Genomic DNA, 13,091 nt, shown 5'->3' on the forward strand with positions numbered 1-13,091 from the left:
CAAGTAGAGAGAGCTGACATCCAAAGGGTGAAGGAAGGCAGGGCAACCTGGAGCAGAACACCCAGCCTAGGTTAGGGTTAGTGTTAGCCTAAGACCAGGAGTAGGGTTAGGGTTAGGGTTAGCCTAGGACCAGGAGTAATAGTATCCACTGCCTGCTCAAATTATTCTGTAATCATTCCACTCCCACTACCACCATGTCATTTTCTCACAAATGAGAAAAAACCTTGCAAGTGTGCTCTCCATAGCAAACATTGACTTTACAAAAATACTTAGAAAATGCTAAATATGATGCCCTTTACTTTGGCTACATCACAAGAATAAAATCACATCTACACTCCCATTAGGAACATGCCCCTAAGAGCCCTTAGTTCCTGATACAACTATGGAGATGAACTGTAACCATAGAGATGAGACTAACTTTCCTTGCCAGAGTGAGGAGATGTGCACTTCCACCCGCTGATATTCTGAGTGGTCTGGGTGCATGATAATGGGATGATCCACTGTGGGACCCACTGTGGGAGGCCTCAGTTAGCCTCATCACAGAGTCAACTTTGAAATGTATGATTCAGAGCTGCTCTTTTTGTAATTTTACATGGCAACATTACGAATGTTAACACCTTACCACTGTAATGAGCTTCCAGTTGTGAGATGGAGTTGACTGTGACTTTGCAGATAGCACAATGGAGGTTCTGCTTGCTGATCTTCTTCCCCCCTGCCTCCTCTTCCTTTGCTCCAGCACCTGACTGCTGCTCTCCTGGTGGATGTGGTGCCCACTCAGAGTCTATGCTACTTGACTCGGGGACAGAGGCCTTGCTGCTGAAGCTGCTGGAGCCTTGGGGCACACAGGAGAGCTGAGGGGAGGGTGGGGGAGCTGTGTCCAGCAAACAAGCCTCAGAGATGTGTGTGAATGTGACTGGGTCTCTCTCAGCATCAGCCTCCTCTGCATTCACATGGGCTGCCTGGGGGTCACAGAGGGGCACTGCAGAAGGATAGAGAGTTAGGGTCAGAGGAAGACACACACACTGATACATAGAAACACACACACACACACACACACACACACACACACACACACACACACACACACACACACACACACACACTGATACATAGAAACACACACACACACACACAGACATACACACACCTGTCCTCTCTGACGGACTGCTGTCTATCAGTGCTGGGGTGTGGCCTGTCTTGCCCTTTTCCTGCTGTCTGTGGGTGTGTCTGTCCCGGCCCATGTGGAAGCCCTGCTTCTTTTGCTTGTTCTTCACGTGGTCTGAGGCCTTCAGTCTGCGTGCATGCTTATGACCTCGATAATGAGCCTCTGCTTGGCTCTGTCCATATCAACACAACACCCCCCAAAAACAGAAGTGTTTCTGGTGTGACTGAACATGTACACACATTGCTCATCTCTAGATTTTGACTGAAACAGTGCTCAGTGTGTCAGTTCATCCAGATCTTATGGTTAAAAGATAATAAATAAGGGAGTGAGAATATGGGAGGGTGTTTAGGTGTTTAGTGAAATACATTGAAGTACACACACACAGTACTAGCAGACATATGAAACACTTGCACTTATATACTACTTACTATTTACTACTTACAGACATATGAAACACTTGCACTTATATACTACTTACCTGTGCCTGCACACACACAAACTAGATCAAGCAGGCAACTATTACAGAAGAAAAATGAGACCCAAGACACATGTACAGGAACACATGCACACACGTACATGGATGTGCATATGGATGTACATAATCACACTTCAGTAACAAATACAGCTGTGGTTGTAAATAAAGATAGAAACAGTTTAAAAGTAAAAATGTCACTGTTTCTCTAATTCTACTGCACTGGTTAAAATGATCAGTGATAGATAACAATTAAACCTTGAATACAGAACAGATGCCCCAGGTAAGTAGAGGTAGGTGTGACTGGTTAAATGCCTCCTTCTGTGAGGCGACGGTGTGAACGCCTGGTCAGAGACATTAATGTGTATCCCTGGATAAGAGGGTGGATTTTTAAGGGACATGAAATGTGTGAAGTGCTGTATTGAAGATAGATTACACTTTATTCCTCTGATAAAACTTTGGTCTGGTAAGGTTGAGTTGTCTTCAACCCTTTTCCAGAGACAAGATTCAGGACCCATCTGGCACCATGATGGGACACAAAAAATGGCACTGGGTGATGGCTAATCACTCTTGCTTAACCATCTGACCTTCCCTCCTCTTCTACCAGGACTGCTGAAATGTCATAAATTAAGTTGGAATGAAGGAACCCCAAATTCCATCAGACATTCATTTAGTAGGACAACTTTTCTGTGTGCATTCAAATTACAAAGTCACTTCTACATAAACATATTTCCCTAGACCCTAGACCAAGTGTGGGTTAGGGTTATGATTGACCCAAGATCAAGGGTGGATTAAGGTTAAGGTTAACCTTAGACCAGGTGTGCAATCGGGTTAGGGTAAACCCTACATCAGGTGTGGGTTACCGTTATGTATAGAGTTAACCCTAGACCAAGTGTGGGATAGGGTTAACGCTAAACCAGGTATGGGTTATGGTTAGGTCTCCATTGCTTTTTGTCATTTGCCTCAACAGCCTAGATTCATGTTTGCTGTCTTCTGTTATCCCTGTAAAATATGCAGAAGACCTTACAGTCACTGAGCCTCTGATTGGGTCTTTACCAGGCCTGACTCAGAAAGCCTTGGATTCTGTGGCTGAACAGAGACAGGTTTCACTGACAATGAATGGAGCAAAGACTATGGATATAGTAGGACTGCTAGGAGAGAGGACAACATTCCCTCTTCTCTGTCTCCAATACTTTCTGGGTAAAGTACTTTCTCAGTAGAGTATCCAATTTTAAACTGCTTGGAGTTCAGATATCATCTTATTTATCCTGGGATGCCCAAATCAATCATTTGCTTTCAAAGGACAAAACAAAAAATACATTATCTTAATGGTGCCCAAGGAGCAGGCCATGTGATGTTTTAAAACAAATATACCTGATCTTCATTCATCCAATCCTTGAGTATGCTAGCCCACATTGGTGTGGCCTAACAAAAAAACTACCAGAACCCTCAAAACATTCAAAAACACTGCTGTAGGATTATCAGCATTATCATTCCATCATCATCTCTTCCACTACTGAGACCAAGACCCTGTGCACCCTCACTAACACACTCACACAGTGATAGTTCATTTCCTCTGTATGGTGACACCCTCACTAATACTTACAATGAGAGTTCATCTCCTCTGTATGAAGACACCCTCAATAACACACTAAGGTCTTAGTTCAACCCTCTTTATGATGATGCTCTCAATAACATCCTCAGTGATAGGTCATCTCCTCTGTATGGTGAGACCATCACTATCACTCAGGGATAGTTCATTTCCTCTCTATTTTGTCCTGCATGTAGCCTCAGCATCTACTTACTCACTTCCCTGGCACTGGGGATGTGTAGTACCCATGAGCAGAACCAAACAGGGATATGTAGTACCCATGAGTAGATCCAAAAGACATGAAGATTCTTTTAGCTTTTTAAACAATTTACTTATTTTATGGTTTATTTACTTAATTCAGTGTTCCAGTTTATGATGTTAATATTTGACATATTTCAGGTTTCACTGTTCAAAAACTATTTTTTATGCTGGTTTACCCTGCGATGTCAAACTTTTATAAATAAATGTATAAAATGTAGACCAGATGTGGGTTAGGGCTAATGCTAGACCAGATGTGGTTGCTGCCCAAAGCCTTTGATACAGTCTGCCTTGCTGAGATGTTGGAAAGAATGTGTAAATACATGCATGTCCATGCACATATTAAACAAAAGGGAGGCACACACACTGGTTCCTTGGTTCCTCTCAAGGTTTCTTCCTTATGCTCTAGGGAGTTTTTCCTTGTTGCCTTTAGCTTGCTGACTGGGGGCTTGGACTCTGACATTTGTAAAACTGCTTTGTGACAACAACTGTTATAAAAAGTGCTATATAAATAAATTGGACTTGACTTGGTTCGATACTGACAGATACATACACACAAACAATGCTACACATACATAAGTGCAGAGACCCACACACTGAATGTATCACATACCAAATCACAACTGCCCAACATTCCAAATCACAACTGCCCAACCATCCAAATCACAACTGCCCAACCTCCCATATCACAACTGCCCAACCTCCCATATCACAACCGCCCAACCACCCATTTCCCAAAAGCCTGTATCACCACTGTCCACCCGTCCACATCACAACTGCCCAAACTCCCATATTACAACCATCCAAATCACAACCGTGCAACCTCCCATATCACAACCACCCAACCTCCCATACCACAACCACCCAACCTCCCATATCAAACCCCTCCCAACCAGCCCTATTACAATACGCCCATCCACCCACATCAGAACCGCCTATACCAACATTACAACTGCCCAACCTCCCACATCACAACCGCCCAACCTCCCATATCACAACCTGATCATTTACCTGAACACAAACAGAATATGGTTCATAATGAGCTCAGGGCTGTGCTTGTGGGGGTAATAGCAATTGTCCCCAAGCTTGACTGGGACTATTCAATTCTGTGTTGACTATTGAAAAGTCAACAGGGTGTTTAATTTTGATACCTATCTTATGCCACATATTGGGGACTGTTCACTTTTGATGCTGAATTTAACAAAGTAATGTTGGCAGATCTTCAGGAATCAAGCAACCTTTCCCCCTATGTTTGTGGGATATTGGCAGATTGTCTGGATTCATGCGTTCTTTTCCATTGTGTTTGGTGTAGACCAATGAGTCACGCTTCCAATCAGGCTTTTCAGAGTTGCTGTGATTACTGTGATTCATGAACAGCACATTCAGCATACTCAGGCCTATGCATCTACTACTTGGATGACATCACTGTTTACAGCAGTTGGGAGTCTCCCTCCCACTCTGCTCTGCATGGAAATGATCCTTTTTTTTTTTTGAGTCTCGCATTCATATAAGAAGATTCACAGCAGAAAAATTACATAAAAATACAGAATGATAAATGTCACTAAATTCATTACCAGTGAAAAGAATTCTGTGTTCTAGCTAGCTTATTCTAACCTAACAGCAATGCTCTTAGAAGGCTGCACAGTAATTATGGCAACAAATAATAAATAATATATTTAAGAGCAGCAGAACAGTGGTCAAGTTTTCTGTCAATGATGCTGACCTGACTACCACTAGACTGTAGAATTTGAAACAGTGCTGAAAATGGGCAGCCTGTGTAAATATGATATAATTTTAAATGAGGTTCAATCTACCAACATGGACTTTATGATTGGCTTATTGGGGCCCCCTGGTCTAGAGTAATGACCACCTGTGACCCATGCAGGACCCGAAGGCTGTCCTGAAATTTGCATTGGATGGGTGGAGGAATGGTATCTGGGCCTCCACATGGGTCACAGAGAGGCACATCCCCAAATTGACAAAACTGCTAGTGATTGTGGCCTGTCTGAGGCCTAAAACCAAAAATGAGATGATGCAAAAATAGCCAGCCAGCCCTAGGAACTGTAAGTTTATGCCTAAATATTCGAATGTCATCAACCTACTGACTGTGACGATTGGCCACCCTCCTGGCATCCCTGTTTTATGATTTCTCTGTCATGTCTTTGTTTTTCTTTCACTTCCTTGTTCAGTTCCTTGGATTCATTTTCTCCGCCCCTTGTCAGTTGCTCAGTTCAGGTCCGAGTTTTAGTTCTCTCCGTTATGCTCACCTGCGTCTGATTAGCCTTGATTGTTTTGGTTATTTTAGCCCTGGCTTTTGTCTTCTAGTTTGCTGGTTATTTTGGTAGGTCAGGTTTGTTCATTGTGTCTCACTTATATTTGCTGGAGTGTTACCCTTGCCCTTTTCGGTTGCTCAGTGTGTGTTAATTTACCCTCAGTATCTCCCCTTTGCCTCTCTTTGTTTTGCCCTTTGTGTTTGATCTCACTTGTTGTTAAAGGCATTTGCGTTCTGCCTCTTGCCTCATTCCTACTGGAAATGTGACACTGACTGAACTCTATGAAAAAAGCATTTGCTGCTGGACGAGAGAGAGACAATGCTATGCCACCTTTTTGGTTGACTCTACAGAAATAAAGTGAGCTATGCGTTCTAACCCTGCCTCCTGCAATCTGTGTCCCTGCCTGAACAAGTATGTTTTGTACAGTTCCAGTGACCACATCAAGCTTGTGAAAAGGACATTTTGAAAATGGTGTCTGAAATGAAAGAAGGTGCAAATAATTATTAATAAGCCTTTTTTTATTATGATTCTAAGATATTAATAAGGAAAAGGATTTACAGGAATTAAACAATTATACTTAAGGAATTGCACCTAAATAAATTAATAAATGCGTTGGTATTGGAATTTGATCCTAATTGAAATTGTAATTGAAGCCCTTCCCAAAAACACTACAGCTCCTAACCCCCCCCCTTCCAAAAAACCCCAACAAAGATCTGTATAGATACCCCTCAACTTCCATCTTAAAATAGTTTGTAGGCATATATCCAGCAAAAATAACCCATATCATAAGTGATCAAACTAATTTGAAACTAATTCAAATGCATGTCTAGTCACTGGACTAGACAATCAATCCTTACTTAATACTCTCTCTATTCTGTGCTTTTCTCCCCTGACTGTTCACATTTTGTTACATTATTATAAAAGTGAAAAGATTTTAGAATGACAATCTACTTGGATTCTCTCACATGCAAGCCTTGGGCCAGGCAGGGAAGTTCTATTTATACACACATAACGTGTCATTAGCCATTTGATTGTCTATATGTTTGGTGAGAAATAATATACACTGTAACACTGATTATAATCAATATATATGGTTATGTTTGTTTTTTATCTATATTTTCCTTATAACCACTGTAGATAGCTCTCCATGGCACTTGTCAAAACCTCCCTCCATATCATCACCATTTTGGTATAATCATGATAAGTGAAAAGATTTTAAAATTTAATTGAATGAGGACTACATGCAATATTATTGCAATTCTAAAGAATTGTCTAGAAAATTGACAAATTTTTTTAAGTTTCAATGCCTGTGTCACGGAACACTCCCGTAGCTCGCGGCCAAACTGGAGGAGGAGGAGGAAGACACAGCCCGCTCCAGCTAAACCCCTTGGAATTTGTGTGTGGGGTGGGGTGGAATAGTGCTACAAAGCCTGTACCACGGGGAGCCAATTGGCTCCACTGGAACCACTGTGTGGGTGGTCTGGTGGGGTCGGCTAGGTCTCTGGCTAGTGTTTCTGTTGCCTGTATTCTTTAGCTTCCAGGTACAGGCCATGAGTACTGGACAGGTCCACCCAAAGCCCAGGAAGATGACTGCCTAAATGGCTTCACCTCCAGGATGGGCTCTCCCTGGGTGACTGACGACATGTGGGCCGTAGTCCCTTACAGCACGTCCGGACCCAGGGCGGACATACCCTTCTGCTTGCCCTGTAGGGCCAAGGACACGCCTTCGGTGCCTGCCCTTCCAGCAGGTGCTGCATCAGTGTGCTTTTTGTGTTTGTCTGCAGGCGCACCTACTCCTTGTTGTGTGCACACAGTATGTTGTGTGTCTTGGCTGGGTCCTGCCGGGGCTGACGTGGATGGTCACCGCACCTTGTGTATTTGGCGGCCTGGGGTTCGCTGGCCCAGAGATGGGTCGGGAGCTTCGGCCCTTGGGGGAAGTTAATGTCGTGGAATGCTGCCCTTCCTACTGATCATGTGGTACAGCCTGCCACGTGAAGTGGGAGCTCACTAAATGTCTTGTTTGTAACCACTCCCCTATCAGCACACACCTGCACCTGGGTTATCGTCATTTGTATGTGTATTTAAACCCTTGTATGTGAGTAGCAGCTTGTCGGTCTTTAAGTCTAGTTGTAATCGTAGTCGTCTCCATGTTAGACATTGCTAATATTCACCCTGCTTGTTTTATGTGAGTACCATTGTGTTTAGTCGTTCATGTTTTGTTTAATAAATGTCTGGCTCCATCGAGAGAGATCTGTGCATCCTGCGGCACTCAGGCCATCACAGCCTGCATCAGTGACATAGACTAATGGTTAAAATAAAGCATAAAGGCACAGTGGCATGTTTCTGTGGGATTTTGGTTTGGCATTTGGCGTTCATCCAAATTACAAAAATTATCAAGATGCCACTTGCTGGACTGGAGTATGTAGACTCCATGGTAACCATGGAAACAGACATAACTAACAGGTTCATTTAGCAAACTAAAACAATCTCAGTTACAAGGAACATATTGAGTTGTGATTCTCTCACAAAGTTAGTAAATATTTTTGTGTCATAAAACATGAAGAAATGCATGAGATGTTTTAAATATCATAGGTCATTCCAATGCAAAGATGTTATTACTTCCACTAAGCAATTTACATTATAGGTGTCCTTTAGCAAACCAAAATTTGCTTCCCTTCACTTCCCAGCTGTGACCTGGCACTGGAGTGAAGCAGTTGACAGATGTTTATGAAAAGAAACAAGTTTATTAAAACAAAGGAAGCACAGGCTCAGCAAAATGACAGCCAAGGGGGCAAGCTTAGACGCAAGTACTCAGAATGGTGCAGCACAGTCTCCTGTGGAGGCAACCATGAAGCAAGAATGGATAGGACATGCAGGAATAAATAGCCAACCGAAAACGAGTAACAGGTGCACACAATAAACTAATTAGTGGGTGACTATGATAATGGGAGTGATGGGGCTGGTGGTTGGTGAATGCAGAGTGGTGATTAGTATGTGCAGGTGTGTGGTTGGCTGGATGTTTATTCCCATTAAGTCCAAAAGGAGTTAACAAAAAAGGACATTTCTCTAGCCATTGTATATATTAGGTTTGTTAGTTTAGCAAATGAAAAACAATATTCAACAATTAAATTATCTTAAATTATCAGAGGACATGAGAGCAGACAGTGCTCTTTAGCCATGTTACTGTCGCATAACATGGGGAAAATCACTGATCCAGGGATTTGCATGTTAATTCCCCATAAAGGGAAAATCATGATACTGTCACATAATATAACAAAGATATATGACTGACATGACTTTCCCATTTATGTGAACACATCATATATAGGAGTGAGACAGGATGACAAAAAAATATGACATTGCTATAGAAGCAAAGGAGATAGTAAATCATAAAGACTTAAATAGAGAAAGACAAAGAGAAGAGAACAATGTAAAGTGTGCTAGATTTTTTGCTGATAACAGTAGGAAATATGTATCTTCATAAGATCATAAGACCTAATCACAAGTTTTACTTTAAACTTTACTTTAAAAAAAATGATTTGAGTATAGAGTAGAGGCTAATGACTACAACCACTTCAACAATCTTTAAGAAAGGAAAGACAGGAGATAGGTAGTGAAAGAGAAAAAGAAAGAAAGAAAGAAAGAAAGAAAGAAAGAGTTGGAAAGAGGTAGAGAGAGGGGAGTGGGGTGGCATTTCTCACTGTTGAATTAAACCGCAGGTGGCAGATGTTGCAAGAGATGATCTGCTTCTTCTTCACTATCTGTGGCAGCCCAAATGTGTGGTTAATGACAGCCTTCTGAATGGGGTCCGTCTACAGACACAAACATAAATGTGTGGTTAATGACAGCCTTCTGAATGGGGTCTGTCTACAGAGACAAACAAACGTGTGGTTATTGACAGCCTTCTGAAAGGGGTCCATCTACAGACACAAACATATGTGTGGTTAATGACAGCCTTCTGAATGGGGTCTGTCTACAGAGACAAACAAACGTGTGGTTATTGATAGCCTTCTGAAAGGGGTCCATCTACAGACACAACACAAAGATAAAACACACATGGATTTATTTTCTTTTTCACAGCCTTTTAAAAGCATAAAAACCTTTGTTGTCTCACAATACAGCATGTAAATGGCCTCTGCTAATGATAATGCTAACCTCATTAATCAATGATCGCTGCTAATGCTAACCTAACATTAATACTTCCCATCAAAACTAAATGATCACTGCTAATGCAAACCACATTAATATTCGACTCCAAATGCATAAATTACCTCTGTTAATGCAAAACACAGTAATGCTCCCCATCAAACACATTTCTAATGTTCTAAAGCACATGCAATATGTAGTGCCTTACAAAGACAAACCACTACAGGGAGTTATGCTAAAGGACGGTGCAATTACATTGCTTTAGGTATAAACATTTACTTATTCTGTCTAATGGATAAGTATAGAAAAAGAACAAAGGTCCTTTTTGTGTAACACCCTCTCGCCAGCATCCTATTCACCATGTAGTGCTTTGTTTCTGGTTTTGTTATTCCACATACTGAGTGATTTTGCTTCTATGCCACATGTCCCTAACCCTGACCCTCACCCGAACTAACCCTGACCCTAACTAACCCTAATGCTGACACTAATCCCAACTAACCCTAATACTGATCCTGGCCCAATACCTAGTTTCACCCTCATTACTTCCCTTATAAAGCTCATTCCTTTCCAACCACCGATGTCATTGATTTTGTCTGTATTGTTTAGTGTTGGTACTGTATCTGTTACCATTCATGTTTGCTTTTCTGCACTTACAGTGCATTGTTTACTTTAATTTACTTTAAAAACCTCACAAAGAAGACAATTTATGCTTGCATCGTGCCTCACACTTATCATACTTTGAAAGCAATGCTGTCAGTGTTCATTGGCAATAGTCTTAAATTATGTAAACACTTAGGTGCTACCACATATATGCTGCAGGAGAAGAACATACTCTATTCAAAACAAATGTTGTTTCAGTCACATCATTATAGCTAATGTAAATACCATTAAAATAAGTAATGTTACTGCTGGTGTCATAACTACTGGCATTATTGGAAGTATAAATGTTAGTATTAAATCTAGTGTAAGTACTGGTATCATAACTAGATTAAATGCTGATATCAACTACTAAATGCTGGTTTTCTAGGTATTGTAATAGTCGTACAAAAACTAGTGTAAATGCTGGTATTATTGGTAGTATAAATTCTTATTATCACCTGGACTTTACTAAAATTTCGTAGGTATAAAATTTGCACAAATATTAGGCCATTCCTTTTAGACCAACAGTGCACATAAATTTAAAGCTAAGATTTCTCACTGCTAGACTAGAACCCACTTGCATTTAAAGTATAGTAAATGAACATACTGAACATTGAACCTCAGATGGGAAACTACCAAGACTGATTGTGGCAGTCAGGAAGGGGATATCTGCAAAGCTGACAAACAGCCCCGAGGACTTATATGGTGATTAGAAATCAGAGGTATCTGTACATGGTTTATGTCTATTTATGTGTCTATCTATTTTTTCCCCAAAAGGACCTGAAAACAGAGAATATGGGACTTTAACACAGAGTCTACTGCTAAATGCAGTTCTCATCACTGACAAGTGAAACAAGCAAAGTAAACCTCAACTGGGGCAGTTTCTTTGACTGTATTTTGTTTGTATAATATATAGAGCTCTGCATTTTACCTTCACATTCCACCTCTGAAACCAGTGTCACGCCCATTAAGGCCTGTGACAGGGCCATGCCCATTAAGGCCAGTGAGAGGGCCATGCCCTTGTGAAGGTATGACCATTAAGGCCATTTTATGTATTTGCAATTTTTAACTCACTACTATTCCCATAAAGCAAAATTTATTTAAATAGGGCTTTTTCTAACATCCATTGTCACAAAGCAGTTTTATAGAGTGAGCAAGCCAAAGGTGGACAGGGGAAAAAACCCTAAAAGCAAAAGAAACTCAAAGAGGATTGGGATGGGGTCCCATCCACACACAAAAGGAACTAAATAAACAATAAATAACAAAATAAGCAATGAGAATATGTAAGCAATAGAAGTCTATTCTGGGATCCTAAAAGTCCTAGTCTGGATTTGATGAGTCATTTGAAAACAAAAACGACTAAAAAAAATCTGGTGCAAGAACAATAAAATTATAAAATCCACTGACACATGCATATTTTATGTGTTCATTTCATACACACTTATTTATACTACAGGTTATACAAGTTGATTTTACTACTACACAACCTTTTTTATTCATTCCACTTTATCCTGCGCCACTCTCTCTCTCACCACCTGGTGTCATAACAAATCCTGCCTTTAATCCCCAGCTCTTGTGTTTGTTGAACTCAAGTACCTCTACATATGGTAAAAGTCTAGACACTTTATACCTGAAAGACTGCTGGTTTGGAATCCGCTACAATCTTTGAATAGTTATAATTGAGAGGCTGTTGGTCTGGTATTAGTTACTGTTCTTGAATGATTATAGCTGAGAGACTGCTGGTCTGGGATCAGTTGCTGCCTTTGAATGTTTAGGGCTTTGGCCCTAGAGCGGAAGGTTCACCCCATTATTTTACTAGTGGAGGACAACAGTAGTTGTAGGGGTTTTGGTAGTGGTAGGATTAGAGGTCTGGTAGTTGTAAAGTTTCTAATCTGACAAATACCTTCAGATGTCCAGCAGTTTATGCTAACAGACTAAGAAGGGAAGGGACACCAGTTCATACCCATCTATTCTGAAAGAATTTAGATCGACAATGTGCTTACATGATTAGGATACTAATACAGGTATAAGTACACTTGTCCTAAGTCCTTGTCTTGATCATCTCATTCTTGAGGGACATTTTGGGAATGGCTAAACATAGTTTTCTTAGTTGAAATTGTACATTAAACAAAACAAGTCAACGGGGTCCCTGACTAACCCTAACCCTCTCTGGACACCTGCTACCTCATATCACCTTCTCTTATTCATGTATTCCCAAATTAAATGACCACTCCTTTAAAAAAAAAAATACTTCGAATATTTCCATCAAAGTAATCTATTAGAATAATTTTTAGAATATGACCTGGTAAGGTAAGGTATGGCAAGTTAGTTTAGAGTATAATGTAGAGTTGAGTATATGGCAGGGTATATAATAGAGTAGAGCAGAGTGGAGTAGGATATGGTACATGGTAACTAAACAGACACTGACCGTGTGGAAGTTGGGATATGGTACATGGTAACTAAACAGACACCGACCATGTGGAAGTTGGGATATGGTGCATGGTAACTAAACAGACACTGACCGTGTGGAAGTTGGGATATGGTACA

At 40.9% G+C, this 13,091-nt stretch overlaps 1 protein-coding gene across 4 annotated transcripts in view; it reads right to left on the reverse strand.

Annotated features, from left to right (window-relative positions):
• LOC113581731 (zinc finger protein 385C-like) overlaps positions 1-13,091 on the reverse strand; it is a 75,639-nt gene that overhangs the window by 13,496 nt on the left and 49,052 nt on the right. For all 4 annotated transcript variants that reach the window (XM_081698070.1, XM_081698069.1, XM_081698068.1 and 1 more), the window contains 3 exons: positions 9,461-9,571; positions 1,148-1,337; positions 623-979 (listed from right to left, as the gene is read on the reverse strand). In XM_081698070.1, the coding sequence (XP_081554196.1) occupies positions 623-979; positions 1,148-1,337; positions 9,461-9,571 (658 nt within the window). The remainder of the gene's footprint in view (positions 1-622; positions 980-1,147; positions 1,338-9,460; positions 9,572-13,091) is intronic.

This window comes from Electrophorus electricus, chromosome 15 (assembly GCF_041902795.1).
Source record: "Electrophorus electricus isolate QZ-2024a chromosome 15, ASM4190279v1, whole genome shotgun sequence".
In the NCBI taxonomy this organism is placed as follows: domain Eukaryota; kingdom Metazoa; phylum Chordata; class Actinopteri; order Gymnotiformes; family Gymnotidae; genus Electrophorus; species Electrophorus electricus.